The sequence below is a fragment of the Salvelinus fontinalis genome, chromosome 13 (genome assembly GCF_029448725.1).
Source record: "Salvelinus fontinalis isolate EN_2023a chromosome 13, ASM2944872v1, whole genome shotgun sequence".
NCBI lineage: Eukaryota > Metazoa > Chordata > Actinopteri > Salmoniformes > Salmonidae > Salvelinus > Salvelinus fontinalis.
The window spans coordinates 35765910-35782421 of NC_074677.1; the positions used below are offsets into that span (position 1 = coordinate 35765910).

Here is a 16512-nt window from a genome sequence, read left to right on the forward strand (position 1 = left end):
CTATGCTGCTCTGACATTGCTCATCCAAATATTCTTAATTCCATTCCTTTACTTTAGATTGTGTGTATTGTTAGATATTACTTGTTAGATATTACTGCACTGTTGGAGCTGGAAACAAGCATTTCGCTACACCCACAATAACATCTGCTAAACACGTGTATGTGACAAATTAAATTTGATTTGAGGTAACAAATTTTGTTGACTGATTCTTCATGATTGCTCACAGTGCTTGACTGGTACATCCTTAGGCTCCTATGGAATAAATGACTTGGAAATGTCTTCCACAAAAGATGTCAGGTGTATGAAGTTCAACCATGAGTTTAAAGGGGAGACAGTTGAGTTCCAGACATACCAGTATATTGATACGATAGTAGCATAGATCCAGTCTCTTTAATTAGCATGCCTGTGTAATGATGGTTGGCAGAAGGGAGAGCTTGTGCATGTTAACCACGTACATTATCAACTAAAATGGCTCTGAATAGAATGGTATGCACACACTGTGTGTGTCTGTAGCAGCAATATTTGTGTAATTATGTCTTTATGCAATGTGCATGTGTGTGTATTTACCATTGATCAGGCTCTTGAGGGCCCTTCAGGGCTGGTAAGTATGGTCCTCCTCTATGTTAAGCTGAGGCTGAAGTGATGTGAAGGAGCTCTGTCTGCCTGCACCTCCTCTCCCTGCTGTTTCCTTCCCTGCTAATTACTAATACAGATGCACCCATGCCTCGTTTATCAGATTAAATACAGAAACGCTTGCTATGGCGCTTGGCATGAGATTAAATCTGCGTTATTATGAAATTGTAAGGAAAGCGTATGCACTGAATTGTTGTACTGTTCCTTATGCTGTGTGAACACAATACAGTATATGCCTCCTGGATTTTATTCTATCAGTGTTTTCTGCTGTCAGCAGATGAGGTTGCCTTTTCAGTTTGTTTGCGGAAAGGCCAGGGCCGACTTCAGATCAGATGTTTCACTCATGATCACTGTCCATTACTATACCACATGATCATCCCTTACAATGGAAAGATGTACACAATCAAACCACTGCTACTGTAAGTTATTGGGAACCCCTACCTAAATCTTTTCCAAATCACACATTGGATCTATCATATTTAGCCATTTTTTTGCATATCCTACTTGAATCTGTTCTTTGTCCTGCAGTCTGAACAGCCAAAAAGCACAAGGAATCAGATATTTCCTTGGTAGGTGGTTTGAAGTCAGATACAAATCTGATTCCTGGCCATGTGACTTGTGTCTGAGCGATCACATCTGATTTATTTGCCTTCTAGTAGTTTCTAGACTGTTATTTGGCATATCTTGTTGCTTGCTAGCTACTCTGTTGACAGTTTGACAATAACATGTGGTAGCCAACTAGCTTGTTAATAGTTTACAAACAAATGAGTGAATGTGCTAGAACGCTAAACAGCTACCTAGCTAGCTAGTTGACTGGTGGCCAAAAATGACCTGTTTTGAAAGTTGGATCATTTTATCCTTTGAGGCTTCAAAAGTGTTCTTACACTATGATGTTGAACATTCAAAGCAGCTGGGAAACATCCATGGCAGACATTGTTGTCACTTTAGCTTGCTACATCACTTCTGAGTGATTGGAAGCAGGAGCACAACCACCAATCGGACTACACCACTGCAACACACCCGTTGTTACTATGACAACTACCGCAGCCATGTCAGCTAATGACTGCTGTCTGAACACACACTCAAATCCGATTTGGTCACTTGCAACTTGCTGTTTGGACAGTCAATATTACAAAACAGATTTGAAAATAAAACAGATTTGAGCATTAAGGCCTGCAGTGTGAACAAGGCTTAAGTTATTCTGGTGATTGGCATGTTAGGTGGCTCACACTTACTGTACATCCCTGCTAGAAGGACTGATAGTCAGCAGAGGGAACAGAGAACACTGCAGATCTACATTGTACCTTCAGTGGAGCTTACATCAGCCTGCATGACCTTTGGCGTATTTGAGAATTTTTCACAGTTCATGACCTGAGAATGCTCTTTTGAGAGCCTTTTCTCTCCCCTGTGTGGGACTGCTGCATTAGGCAGCCCTGTCAGGCTTTATGCAGAGAGGAGTAAGAGGAGAATGTAGAATGTCACAGAGTTCACATGGTTGAACTTAGTTCCAATGCAGCCGTTTTCTATATCAAATATCAAATATTTTTTGGACAACAATTAAGTGCCTTACTGCGATTGTTTTCAATTAAAATGGTCAAAATGAACAAAAATAGTTTCTTAGCAATTTCTCAAGAAAGCATTTTGCTAGGACTGTCTGTGAGTGGTCTGAATGGGGAGGGGAAAGCAGAAAATGTGCTGTTATTGGCAGAGAGGTTTGAAACTCTCTTATTGGTCTATAACACATTTTTGACAGAACTCGGCCTTTAACATCTGTCATGATTGATAAACAAAACATGGGCTGTGACCCCGGGATGTTAACGCTGGCACCAAACACAAACCCTAACAGAACCTTCTACAATACCACAAGAGAACTAGATACAGCAAACCAGAAAGACTGAAACTTAACATAACCTTCCTTAAAGCAGCACAAGGCACAGAAACCCAGAAAGACACTGCATGTACAGACTGTGACAAGGGTATATAAACCAGATAGAGATTTGCAGGTAAAATGAGATGTGTGTGTATTTGTATCACTGCAGTGAGTGAACACATACAGTAGTCTAGTTGGGAGGTGTGGGTGCAGAGTAAAAATAGAGGACCCTTTGAGGATGAGTGACATAGCTGGGAGTTTCATCATAATGAGTGTTTGCACTCAACATCACACACAGTGTCTTTCTATGAATCCCACTGGCTACACTGGCTAAACCTCCCGGGTGGCGCAGTGGTCTAGGGCACTGCATCGCAGTGCTAGCTGCGCCACCAGAGTCTCTGGGTTCGCGCCTGGGCTGGGTTGCGCCCAGACTCTGTCGCAGCCGGCCGCAACCGGGAGATCCGTGGGGCGACGCACAATTGGCATAGCGTCGTCCGGGTTAGGGAGGGTTTGGCCGGTGGGGATATCCTTGTCTCAGTATGTAAAATGTAATATGTAAAATGTATGCACTCTACTGTAAGTTGCTCTGGATAAGAGCGTCTGCTAAATGACTAAAATGTAAATGTACATCCCCCTGGTCTGTTGCTGGACTCCAGACAGGAACACTGGCTATAGCTGCTCCACCAGCAAAGACACCTGTGTGGGTGGACTCCACAAATGTCTTTGCTTTTCATCCAAACCACAGCAGCTACAAGACAGGAAGAGTCAACATCATTGGGGAGGAAACCTGTTTGTTCACTGTTTGGTACATCTATGGTGCAAACATAATGAAAATATATGTCAGCTTGAACAAGTGATGGGGAACTACTATACCTCCCTTTTCCAAGTATTCTTGTAGATGTATGAGGCAAAACTATATGCCATTATACATACTACAGTATAATTAAACCAGGGATGGGCAACTCCAGTCCCCGGGGGCTGAAGTGGAGTCACTTTTTCCCCATCCCTAGCAAACACAGTGGATTCAACTAATTGCATTCTAAACTGACTATCATGATTAATTGATTATTGGAGTTAGGTGTTTTAGCTGGGGCAAAAGTGTGACACTAATCAGGCCCCAAGGACTGGAGTCCATCCCTGCTTTTAAACCAGTTTTTCCCAACTCCAGTCCTCCAATACACAACAGTACACATTTTCTTTTAGCCCTGGACAAGCACACCTGATTCAACTTGTCAACTAATCATCAAGCCCTCAATGAGTTGAATCAGCTGAGTTTGTCTGGGGCTATAACAAATATGTGTGCTGTTGGGGGTACTGGAGGACTGGAGTTGGGAAACGCTGCCTCAAACATTAATTGTTACTTTACATAATCACTTGTAACAGCTTGTGGAAAGATAATAAAAAATGATGTATGCTGTGGAAGATAATGACACACATGCACAGTGACAATCTAGATAATTGGCAAACACACATTCAGAGGCGAGGCAGAATATCAGTGATGTACAGTACATCAGTTGAGAGTTATAAAGAGAGTGTGACAGATGTGAACTTATCAATGGTGCCAGCAACCTTTTATATCTTCTTCTGCGGTCAAGAGCACAGGAAGTGCAGCCACGAGCTGCAAACTCTACTGATCACTACTGAAAAGCCGGTGTAGTTTACCTGTAGTGTTTTGACTACTTATTCACTATACAAACAAGTAGTAAAAACTCTACCTGATTACTAATGATAGGCCTGTGTAGTAACGGTTCGCTATGAAGAAGTTGGTGGCGTTGTGGAGCTTCCTGTCTGTCAAGATGAACGCTAGCAGGAGGGTGCTGCCCACGCAGGCCACGGCCACCAGGAGGCAGTAGAGAGGGATGAACAGAGGGCGGTAGCTCAGCAGTAACTGCAGACCTCAGAACAGTGCTACTGGGTCACTGTGGTTCTGAGGAGGTACGACGAGGCTGGCTTTGGAGGAGCCACCCACAGATCTCTCAAACACTGGGTCCATCTCTAACCAGAATTGGTGGACTGTAAAGAGAATGGAAATACACAAGGTGTTTGAGTGTTTAAAGGTCCAATGCAGTCGTTTTTTTATCTCAATATAAAATAATTTCTCGGTAACAATTAAATACCTTACTGTGATTGTTTTCAATTAAAATGGTCAAAATAAACAATAATAGCTACTTAGCAAAGGGCAATTTCTCAAGCAAGAACTTTGATAGGACTGTCTGAGAGTGGTCTGAGTGGGTAAAGGAAAACTGAAAATTAGCTGTTATTGGCAGAGAGTGTCACACCCTGACCTTAGAGAGCCTTTTTATATCTCTATTTGGTTTGGTCAGGGTGTGATTTGGGGTGGGCATTCTATGTTCTATTTTCTATGTTTTTGTGTTTCTATGTTTTGGCCGGGTATGGTTCTCAATCAGGGACAGCTGTCTATCGTTGTCTCTGATTGGGAACCATAATTAGATAGCCGTTTGTGCCTTGTGGCACTATAGTGCCCTGTAAGCTTCACGGTTGTTTCTTTCGTTTGTTGTTTTGTTGGTGACATTTTTGATAAAAAGGAAAATGTACGCCCACCACGCTGCACCTTGGTCTTCTTCCAGCAACGGCCGTGACAGAGAGGTTTGGAACTCTCTTTCTTATTGGTCTATAACTAATTTACCACATGGTGATGTCACCACATGGTGATGTCACTTATGATGCATGGATGTGATTGATGTATTCAATGTATTTTCACTATTATCAAAATAACTAATGTTAAGACATGCAGCTACTTGAAATCTTGCTTCTGAGCGCATGTTTACTACATGACAGACATAAACGCATCATGTCATGCATTACATGATAGCAGGTTAGAATGTAAGGATTCTGTGGATTTTTTTTTGCTTGGAGAGGACTGTAGATAGTTCATTAAGCAGAATGCACCTCTGTATCTACCATTCTGACACAGCAAAACAAACAAACCCTAACCCTTTAAATCACAAACCAACCATCCCATTAGCCACAAACCAACCAACCATCCCATTAACCACAAGCAAACCATCCCATTAACCACAAGCAAACCATCCCATTAACCACAAGCAAACCATCCCATTAACCACAAACCAACCATCCCATTAACCACAAACAAACCATCCCATTAACCACAAACCAACCATCCCATTAACCACAAACCAACCATCCCATTAACCACAAGCCAACCATCCCATTAATCACAAACCAACCATCCCATTAATCACAAACCAACCATCCCATTAACCACAAACAAATCATCCCATTAACCACAAACCAACCATCCCATTAACCACAAACAAACCATCCCATTAACCACAAACAAACCATCCCATTAACCACAAACCAACCATCCCATTAACCACAAACCAACCATCCCATTAACCACAAACCAACCATCCCATTAACCACAAACCAACCATCCCATTAACCACAAACCAACCATCCCATTAACCACAAACCAACCATCCCATTAACCACAAACCAACCATCCCATTAACCACAAACCAACCATCCCATTAACCACAAACCAACCATCCCATTAACCACAAACAAACCATCCCATTAACCACAAACAAACCATCCCATTAACCACAAACCAACCATCCCATTAACCACAAGCCAACCATCCCATTAATCACAAACCAACCATCCCATTAATCACAAACCAACCATCCCATTAACCACAAACAAACCATCCCATTAACCACAAACAAACCATCCCATTAACCACAAACCAACCATCCCATTAACCACAAACCAACCATCCCATTAACCACAAACCAACCATCCCATTAACCACAAACCAACCATCCCATTAACCACAAACCAACCATCCCATTAACCACAAACCAACCATCCCATTAACCACAAACCAACCATCCCATTAACCACAAACCAACCATCCCATTAACCACAAACCAACCATCCCATTAACCACAAACCAACCATCCCATTAACCACAAACCAACCATCCCATTAACCACAAACCAACCATCCCATTAACCACAAACCAACCATCCCATTAACCACAAACCAACCATCCCATTAACCACAAACCAACCATCCCATTAACCACAAACCAACCATCCCATTAACCACAAACCAACCATCCCATTAACCACAAACCAACCATCCCATTGAACATTTCTGGGATCATTTCAGCTCATGAAACATGGGACCATGTAACAGCCATTGTATGAAGAAGGTGTGGACCAAAGCGCAGCGTGGGAAGTGTTCATGATTATTTATTTAAAAAACTGAACACTGAGACAAAATAACAAAATGTAACAACACGAAACAGTTCTGTCTGGTGAAGACACAAAAACAGAAAACAACTACCCACAAATACAGGTGGGAAAAGGCAACCTAAGTATGGTTCTCAATCAGAGACAACGATAGACAGCTGCCTCTGATTGAGAACCACACGGCCAAACAACAAAGAAATACAAAACATAGAAAATAGAACATAGAAGGCCCACCCAAATCACACCCTGACCAAACCAAAATAGAGACATAAAAATATCTCTACGGTCAGGGCGTGACAGACCAACACTTTACATGTTGCATTTATATTTTTGTTCAGTATAATTCACACATTGAACATTATTGAGTGATGGTAGATTGGTGGACCCAGGCTGACACTAAATAGGTTTTCAGGCTGTACATGGGAGCAAATGCGTGTGCCTAATAAAATATGAGAACCTGATTGTGGGTTGCAGCATGCTTCAGTCTATCACCAGAATGAACATGTATAGTCAGAAGCTTAAGGAATGGATTCAGCAGTAAAAACAATCACATGCTACATGATTTTTCAATTAGAATGTATTATTGATATTGATGCTTTTTCATTTTCATTGTGGTTTAATTATTATCCATCTTGATTATTCTTTGGTTCTAGTTCTGATTCCTGTTCCCAACACTAGCAGAATGTGGTAGTTTGTTTTGCCTTGCTCTGGCCAAACGCTACGCCACGCTCACGGACGTTCGTTTCTTCTCCGCAATGAGTCTGAGTACCTCCCTGACGATTTCTAGAACGAAAACACATTCTAATCGTTCTGGTTGGTCCCAGAAACCGATGGGGTTAGGCCAGAGCACACGTGGGTAAAGCGGCGTTTCGAAAATTAGCCATTGGCTTTGTTACTCTGATTGGTTAGAGATGATCCAATCAATGATGCCATTGTTTTGTACAACACCCTCATTTTGACGTCACCACAAACGACTTCAACACCGGCAGTCTCAGACTGAACTATGTAGCTAACATAGAGCAATAAAATAATAACATTTGTCTTCAGGCAAGTGTTTGTTGCCAGCGTAGCAGGCAAGTCTATTAAGAATGACAGAAGCCATGGCATATAGAAAGATAGCTTTATTGCACAAGGTGTTAGAATACTCTTTTTGTTTGTTTTTTTCTTTTCTTTTCATAGAAAATGTTCTTTTAAAGACAAGCAATTGCTATTAGAAGCAACTCAAACGAATGTTTGGAATCCCCTCAACATTTTCTTTTCTTCAAATATTATTTTTTTGTACATTTCTTTCCCTCACCTTTTCCCTTTTACCAAGCATGCAATGTCATTTTTGAGGATGAACAAAATACAAAAAAATGATCATTAAAAAAGTGAACAGGACAAATGACAACATCAAAATACCTTTAAAAAAGCATAAAAATTAAACAAATTAGTATAAAAAACATGAAGGGAATAGAGAAAAAATATTTGTTGCCCAAGGTGGAAATTAATGTTTATCAAATCAATATTTTCATTCATGTTGTTTTCATTTTGAAGTGGGGCATAATTCAACCCTGATCTTGCCCTGTTTTATTCTGACGAAAATAGCTCTTCATACAAAACTGTGTTTTATGTACAAGAGTTAATCTATAAACAATACTGCCAAAGGTAGTGTATGTACTGTATGTCCAAGGTGGCATGGAGTTGACTAGGGAGAGCTGGTTGGGAGTGTCAGCTTTTCCGGACCCTGTCCAGTATATTCACAATTTCAGTGTGTGTGACCCAGACCCATATAGAGAGAGTTCAAACAACTTTTAGAATTCTAGACACTCAGTTACATAGCATTGCTAAAATATTCCCCATGTGATGTTAATGGGGAGCTAACATGGCTGCCATAGAATGTTGAAGTGTCATGTAAATGCATCATAATGCAGAAACCGCATTGGCTCTGCTTTCTAAATACATGGCTCTGGTGTGACCTAAAGAGCTAGTCCCTGATTTTACTTGGTTAAAGCTGTCCGAAATCATAGGTGTGTTATGCCTCAGTGCTGTCTGGCCTCTAGAACCCAAGTTAAAACAAACATATTCAATTCAAAATCAACAGATGGACAAATAATCCCAAAACAAAAGAAATGACAAAACACTTGAATGGCAATACTTCAATAGACATTCCAACAAGTTCTGTGTTGATGTACATGTAGTAGCACAAAATGGTGCGGGGGATGAGGATGGACATGGATATTGGGGATGGGGAAAGAAGTGGGAAATATACAGTACTTCAGACAGGGCAGCAACAGAGACACCAACAGACCACTGACTGCACATCATCTTATCATATTCAAACTGAACACCCTGACTGGCTGGTAACGTCTCTCTGGTAAACTAGACAATTAACTTACTTCACATGATTATCCTCCTTGGTGTCTTGGTGGCCATTTTGTATTGGAAGGAGGGAGACAGTAATACATGGGGTGAGAGGTTGGTAGACGTTACAGGGCTACTGGTGTACGCTCTGTGTGGTAGCTAGCTGTGGGATACAGTAGCCGTGCTCTGATCCCTGACTTCTGCTTCACTCACAGTGACTCTGTAACCCCGCTGCTACCACAGGTCAAAGGTCAAATGCCCATACCTGAGGCCCTGAGAGGTCATGGCCTCTGTTTACTCAAGTAACAGGTGAACGAAAGCAGAGAAATGATAGACAACAGTGTCAACAGTGTAGGTCGCCCTGGATACACCCGTCTTCAGAGGAAATGATTTGGCTTCTGAAAGTAAGTACACCAACCAATCACTGACGATCTTATAAGATACTAACTAATAGGGGGCTTTGAGATAGACACTTCCTGTCTGTAAAGGAAGTCACCTCGTTCCTCTCAGCCTGTCTACAGTAACATAAAGAACACCCTCTATATACACGTGCTCCTCCCTCTTCATAATACTCTTCTATTCTTTCCTCCTCTTTCATTTTCCCTGCTCTTCACATGATTGAGCGATTGTCTTATTCTTATAGTTTTTAAAACATTTAAATGGTTGTATAGTTTTATTCTTTGCCATAATTTCACTTAAATGACATAATATACTTATATAGAAATATATACGTAAAATCTTTAAAATACCAAATATTCTATATTTGTTTGTATTGCGAGAGCCCTGATGTTTTCAAATCCTTGCTGGGTTATTTGGGTTGCCATGTTTCGGTCAAAAGCTATCGCATAATGTTGAGTTGGGAAAGAGGAGGGGAGGGTGGGACATATCAACAATAAATGTGCTAAAAATACGAACTTAAAATTCTGAGTGAGGTGAACCTGAAACCCTTCCTTATGGAATCCACACACAGAGAGAGAGAGAGAGTAACTGCCGATGGAGAGTGAGACTGGGCGTGGACACAGAGAGTGAGACGAGACTAGAGGGGATAAAACTGGAAGTCCTGCAGGAGCTTCTGCTCAAACCATGGAGGGCAGCATAATGTATGTGTGTGTGATGAACACTGCTTTTAGCCCAGACTCCTCTGCTATCATTGACTTCATCAGCACGAGCAGTGAGCTTTCCCCGTTCAGCTCCTCAGTAATACTCAATTGGTTTGAAATGACCTTGGAGAATAGCTCCAGGTCTTCCTCTGTGTGTGTGTGTGTGTGTGTGTGTGTGTGTGTGTGTGTGTGTGTGTGTGTGTGTGTGTGTGTGTGTGTGTGTGTGTGTGTGTGTCCAGACACTGAGCAACATGCTAGCATGGCAGCAGGCTAACTGGTAGTCAGTAGGAGATTGTGGTTTGTTTTATACAGGTCCAGGTGAGCATAAATCAGGCAGGTTACAATGGTCTCTGGTCATTCCTGGGAGGCAGAACCCAAGGTCAGAATAAAGACTAATTACACTACTGGGTAATTAGCTGTTACAGTAGCTAGCTGTTAGCTGGGGACACCTGCTGCACTGCACTGCACTACATGCCCACCCTGACCTGGAGTGTAGAACACTGATGTGGGGCTGGGCTGGGTGTGGGCCGGCGCCAGACAGGAGTGTATAGTCTTTGAGAGAGAGAAGGGGGGCTAGTAGCTACACCAGTGTGTAAGACTTGGAGTAGGCCCCGACCCCTTGCTTCTGCAGTCTGCCCAACGCTGAGGAGCTGTTCTCTAGCAGTGAGTCTCTGGAGCCCCCCATCTTGGTGCTGGAGCCAGTGGGATTGCTGCTGGTGCTGGAGGTGGAGGCTGTGGCTGCAGGGTTGGAGCTGGGCATAGTGAGAGTCCTCTGGGGCAGGGTGGCAGTACCCGAGCTCACACCCAGGCTGCCCAGCCCAGAGTGTCCCAACGTCAGGGCCTGTTGCTTGGACGGGTCCAGAGTCATGTGACGGCCCTGGGTGTGGTACGCCCGCTGTGCCAGGCTGCGGATGGAGGCCTCCCGGGGCGGTACAGCAGGGCACGGGTCATGCAGTTCTGCTTGTTTCCTGAAGAAAGGGTCTGTCTTCATGTAGAGTGGGAGGTTGCAGAATTCACCTAGTGACGAGGACAGAATAGAGAGAGGGAGGGCATGTTGAGATGTACAGCCTGTGGCACAGTATAATATGGTGCCAGTCAGGGTGGCTCTCTGTACTCACTCTTGTTGGCACGGTGGGGGATGGGCACGGCCACATTAGTAGGTCTGCCGCGGTCATAGTCTTGGGGTTTGGGTGGCGAGGCGGTGAAGCGACAAAGGCCTGTCTCGGACGGCGTGCTGAGTGATGTCATGCTGTCGGCCGGGTCGTTGGTGCCAGTGGTCATCTGATCAGAGGAGCTGTCGGAGATGAAACATTCTGTGATAGTGAACTTGGCATGCTGCAGGTGCTCCTCCAGTTTGGCGTGTTCGTAGGCCCGCGCCAGCTCCTCGTACGTAGACGACGCACTCTCTGTGGACACCATGCTGTTACGACCCTTATCTGGAGAAACAATATATGAGATACCATATTAAAATAATACAATATGAAGTTTGCATACAGTACAGATGTGTCAGTAGGTCTTTCAAGGTACCCTACAGGTCTGGTTTGGGGATGTAAAAGATAGATGTGTTAATGATGGGTCTTAGTGGCGTTGTTGCCAGGGCAGGGCGGTACCCACCAGTGTCCTGCGACAGGCTGGCGCTGTAGCTGTCACTCTCGGTGGCGGTGATGCCGTGGGATCCCATGGTGCGCCAGTCAGAGGTCAGAGTTCTTGCGGAGGCTGTTGATTGGCTCTGGCCCGGCCTGCTCAGGGTCCACTGGCTGGAGTAACGGTTCCTGGAGCTGTGGGCCGACTTCACACTCTTCCTCGACACTGGGTCTGAGGAGCGGATAGGAGGAGGACGGTGAGAGGGTGCTGTTCATAACAGTTCTAATCAGCATGTACATCATTCATGTGCTTTAGAACCACTTTGGATGTCAGATCAAGTTAACATCTACACATTACACTGTAATGTGACATCCTTCTATGCACATCCTACTGTATGTGAAGTACTCACTGGTTCCAGGACGGATGTCTGACATGTCAATCAATGGCCCTGTGTTCTGGATGAGGGCGGGGTGGTGCAGAGACACGCCCGTGCAGAAGCTCTGTGGATTTACCGATTGGCTGAACTCGGTGTCCGTCACTGGGGCCGCTGCCTTGTCCTCACCTATTGGAGGCAGGGGATGAGGAAAATATATTATGACAGTTGTTCAAAAATATCTGTGATACACAATTCATCTCCCTTGTCAGATGTGCTCCTTATAGGCTGATTGTAAATCACACTCTATCAATATGTATTTAGTATCTTGATAATAGTTTATATATAATAGGTTAGTTAGTGTACTGTAACTGCAGGCTATCTAATTGGACGATATTCTGTCTGATCAATCTGATTGGCTGCAGTGTGTCCATACTGACCTATCTGTTTGATCCCCTCCTTGTCCTCGATGAGCAGCTGGACACGAGGGATGTCGATGTGGAGCCGGGGGCCCTGGGGAGGACCCTTCACTGGGGTGTCCATGCTGCGGTTGTTCTTACTGCTCAACACACAAAACAAGAAACATTCTTAGACTGGATCCACTGTCACATCAGCAGTACTTACATACAGTACATATAGAACTGGGGTATATTAGTGATACTTTAACAGAGTTTACTGGGACTGATAGGGGTATTCAAATATCCATCAATATCCACTGGAATATGACACATCCATAACCACAGGCACCAATCAATCAAGTGTATTATCCTTGCCTGATAAGCATCTCTGCAAGGCTCTTAGCATCTGTGAAAACAAACACAAATATCTTTATTAGATTATGATGGATCATCATGTGCATAAGGTCAACTATTTTGACCTGTTAACTTTAGTGCTTCTGAGATACTTACTCACCCCCACCAAGCAATTATTTCTCTCCCTCTCTGTTTCTCCCCTCCCCCTTCTTTCCTTCTCTTTCTCCTTCCTTGCCTATGTCTCTCACCTCTGAGTCGTTTCAGTCTCTTCTCCTTGCGTTTCTTGCGGATGATGAAGAGCAGGGCGACGCCCAGGGTGACCAGGATGACAGGAGAGCCTATGGAGAACAGCTTCTTCACATCGTCTCTGTCCTCCTGGGCCGAGTTTATAGGAGGGATGGTACCTGGGAGGAAGAGAAGGGGTGAGAGGGACAGAGAGAGGGAAGGGAAGGGGGTCAGAGGTAGATTAAAGGACTGTTTTTATTACTACTTTCATGCCCACTCACATTCTACTTCACCCTCTCTCCTTTTCTTCCTCCCTCCCTCTCTCGTCCGTGGGTTTTGGGCTCCTTCCTTCCTTCCTTCCTTCCTTCCTTCCTTCCTTCCTTCCTTCCTTCCTCCCTCCCTCCCTCCCTCCCTCCCTCCCTCCCTCCCTCCCTCCCTCCCTCCCTCCCTCACTCCCTTTCCCTTTTCGTTGATGACTGTGAGTCGCTTTGAATAAGAGAGTCTGCTAGAATGTCATGTAAATGTCAAAGCAGTAAGTGAGAGCAAGTATCTAGTAGAAGCAGGAAGTGACTCACTGCCATCGTAGTCTGTGGTGGCAAACTGGGAGCTCTGGTTCCCACAGCCGGCACTGTTGCAGGCCTTCATCTTCAGTTCGTACCAGGTGGCCTCACGCAGCTCGCTGAGGAAGAGCTGGGCTGTGGCATTGGCCTTCAGGCTCTGCCAGGCCCACGTGCCCTTGGGCCGGAAGTCCAGCAGCAGAGCAGTTATGGGGCAGCCTCCGCTGGTCCAGCCCTGCAGGTTGAGCCCCGCATGAGTGGAGTTGATGTGGGTGAGCAGGGGCTGCTCCTTGTTGAACACGGGCTCTGCAGGGCAAGAGGAGAGACAGGAGGATAGACTGTCAGACTGGGAGTATTGAAGTCAGTGTGTTAAGAGTGTTGATGTAGTTTATGTGCAACACATGATGTGAGGTAAAATATAAGTCATGCCGTTTTAAAATTCCCCTCTTTCTGATCTTTCCTCCTCTACCCCCTCTCCCTCTCCTCTTTCTCCTTCCCTCCTCCCCTCACAATCCTTCCTTTCCCCTCACCTCGTCCGTGCGTCTTGGCCTCGATGATCTCAGAGATGCGTCCTGAGCCCACACTATTCTTGGCTGCCAGTTTGACCTTGTACCAGGTGCCACAGCGCAGGTTGTCCAACCTGAAGGAACGCTCAGTGGAAGTAATGAACACATCCCTCCACTCCTCTGTGTTGTCCACCGAGTACTGCAGGACAAAACCTGAGGACACACAGGGACAGACACCACAGATTTCATTAAGCGTTCACTTATCATCTGTTAAATACACAAAGACACAATTTAAATAACAATGAAATACTGAACATGTCTGTCAATTAGAGTATAATCCAAGTTCCTCCATATTACACAAACTGCCCTCAGCTCTACTGAGACAAAACCAGGTCAACTCTAACTGCTGTTACACCCCTTTAACACCAGGGGGGGATATAAAGGATTTAGAAACCCCTCTGTGACACATTCTTCTGCTGTGATTATGACAGACATTAGGAGCTAACAGTTAACTCCTTGACTGGAACAGACAAAATCACACAAATAGACAAAAAGGTATATTGACGTTATTGATATTTTTTGGAGACAGTGAGATACAGCAGCTAAAGAACTCTCCTCAGACTGATCCTGATGTACTAATGCCCAGGTGGAGTGGAGGGGAGGGGAGTACCTCTGATGGAGCTGCCTCCGTTGTCCCCAGGGATCCAGGCCAGGGTGATGGAAGAGGTAGAGGTGGTGGAGACGGTCAGACGGGGCTGGTCTGGAGGAACTGGAAATACAGAGCAAACACACAATCAGCATCACATAGACCAGGCACAAACAGCACACATTTACAGTGAGCAGGTAGAGTGACCAGAGGGACCAGATAGACAGACCAGAGGGACCAGATAGACAGACCAGAGGGACCAGATAGACAGACCAGAGGGACCAGATAGACAGACCAGAGGGACCAGATAGACAGACCAGAGGGACCAGATAGACACACCAGAGGGACCAGATAGACAGACCAGAGGGACCAGATAGACAGACCAGAGGGACCAGATAGACAGACCAGAGGGACCAGATAGACAGACCAGAGGGACCAGATAGACACACCAGAGGGACCAGATAGACACACCAGAGGGACCAGATAGACACACCAGAGGGACCAGATAGACACACCAGAGGGACCAGATAGACACACCAGAGGGACCAGATAGACAGACCAGAGGGACCAGATAGACAGACCAGAGGGACCAGATAGACAGACCAGAGGGACCAGATAGACAGACCAGAGGGACCAGATAGACAGACCAGAGGGACCAGATAGACAGACCAGAGGGACCAGATAGACAGACCAGAGGGACCAGATAGACAGACCAGAGGGACCAGATAGACAGACCAGAGGGACCAGATAGACAGACCAGAGGGACCAGATAGACAGACCAGAGGGACCAGATAGACAGACCAGAGGGACCAGATAGACAGACCAGAGGGACCAGATAGACAGACCAGAGGGACCAGATAGACAGACCAGAGGGACCAGATAGACAGACCAGAGGGACCAGATAGACAGACCAGAGGGACCAGATAGACAGACCAGAGGGACCAGATAGACAGACCAGAGGGACCAGATAGACAGACCAGAGGGACCAGATAGACAGACCAGAGGGACCAGATACACAGTCAGAGGAACACAGAGAAGAAAATCTGAGACAATCCCAAAAGGTACTCAGATCTCTCCACAACCATACACACACACATTAGTCCAGCGTATCCCAGCTCACCTTGCACCAGCAGGTTGACAATGATGGTATCAAAGCCCAGCGTGTTGGTGGCCGTGCACGTGTAGTACCCAGAATCCTCAGCTTTGACGGAACGCAGTACTAGAGTACCATTGGACAGGATCTGACGCTGTCCGTCCACAGTCACAGGAATAGCTGAGTCCTCACTGATGCACACACACACATAGAGAATCACAGTTAGACTTATCATAATACACCAAGCTAAACACCGGTCTGATAGACTTAACCCCGACCAAATCCAGCATTGGCATCAAGTCTAAAGTTCCCACTTAGCTTCTATTAAGGATGAGTTGGGAGAGTTCTGACCTGTCTTTGGTCCATTTGAAGGTGGGGGTGGGTTCTCCCACTGAGCTGCAAGGCAAACGGATCTCCTTCATCCAGGGAGTGGTCACTGTGCCCCCGAACGACAGGATCTTAGCTGGGGCTGCAGACACAGGGTACACAGCTTAAACTGGGTATCACACACACACGCGCACGCACACGCGCACGCACGCACACACACACACATGCACACGCACACGCACACACACGCACACACACA

General features: G+C 45.1%; 1 protein-coding gene across 1 annotated transcript in view; it reads right to left on the bottom strand.

Annotated features, from left to right (window-relative positions):
- Window positions 1-7853: 7853 nt before the first annotated feature.
- The window catches only part of LOC129867837 (cell adhesion molecule DSCAML1-like), a 104982-nt gene continuing 96323 nt past the window's right edge, over window positions 7854-16512 (bottom strand). Inside the window, exons 10-21 of the mRNA XM_055941324.1 lie at window positions 16278-16395; window positions 15954-16117; window positions 14858-14956; window positions 14212-14400; window positions 13700-13987; window positions 13148-13303; window positions 12921-12951; window positions 12588-12706; window positions 12184-12336; window positions 11805-12005; window positions 11309-11626; window positions 7854-11207 (exon numbers count right to left, since the gene is read on the bottom strand). Of these exons, the coding sequence (XP_055797299.1) occupies window positions 10771-11207; window positions 11309-11626; window positions 11805-12005; window positions 12184-12336; window positions 12588-12706; window positions 12921-12951; window positions 13148-13303; window positions 13700-13987; window positions 14212-14400; window positions 14858-14956; window positions 15954-16117; window positions 16278-16395 (2273 nt within the window). The 3' untranslated portion in view covers window positions 7854-10770. The remainder of the gene's footprint in view (window positions 11208-11308; window positions 11627-11804; window positions 12006-12183; window positions 12337-12587; window positions 12707-12920; window positions 12952-13147; window positions 13304-13699; window positions 13988-14211; window positions 14401-14857; window positions 14957-15953; window positions 16118-16277; window positions 16396-16512) is intronic.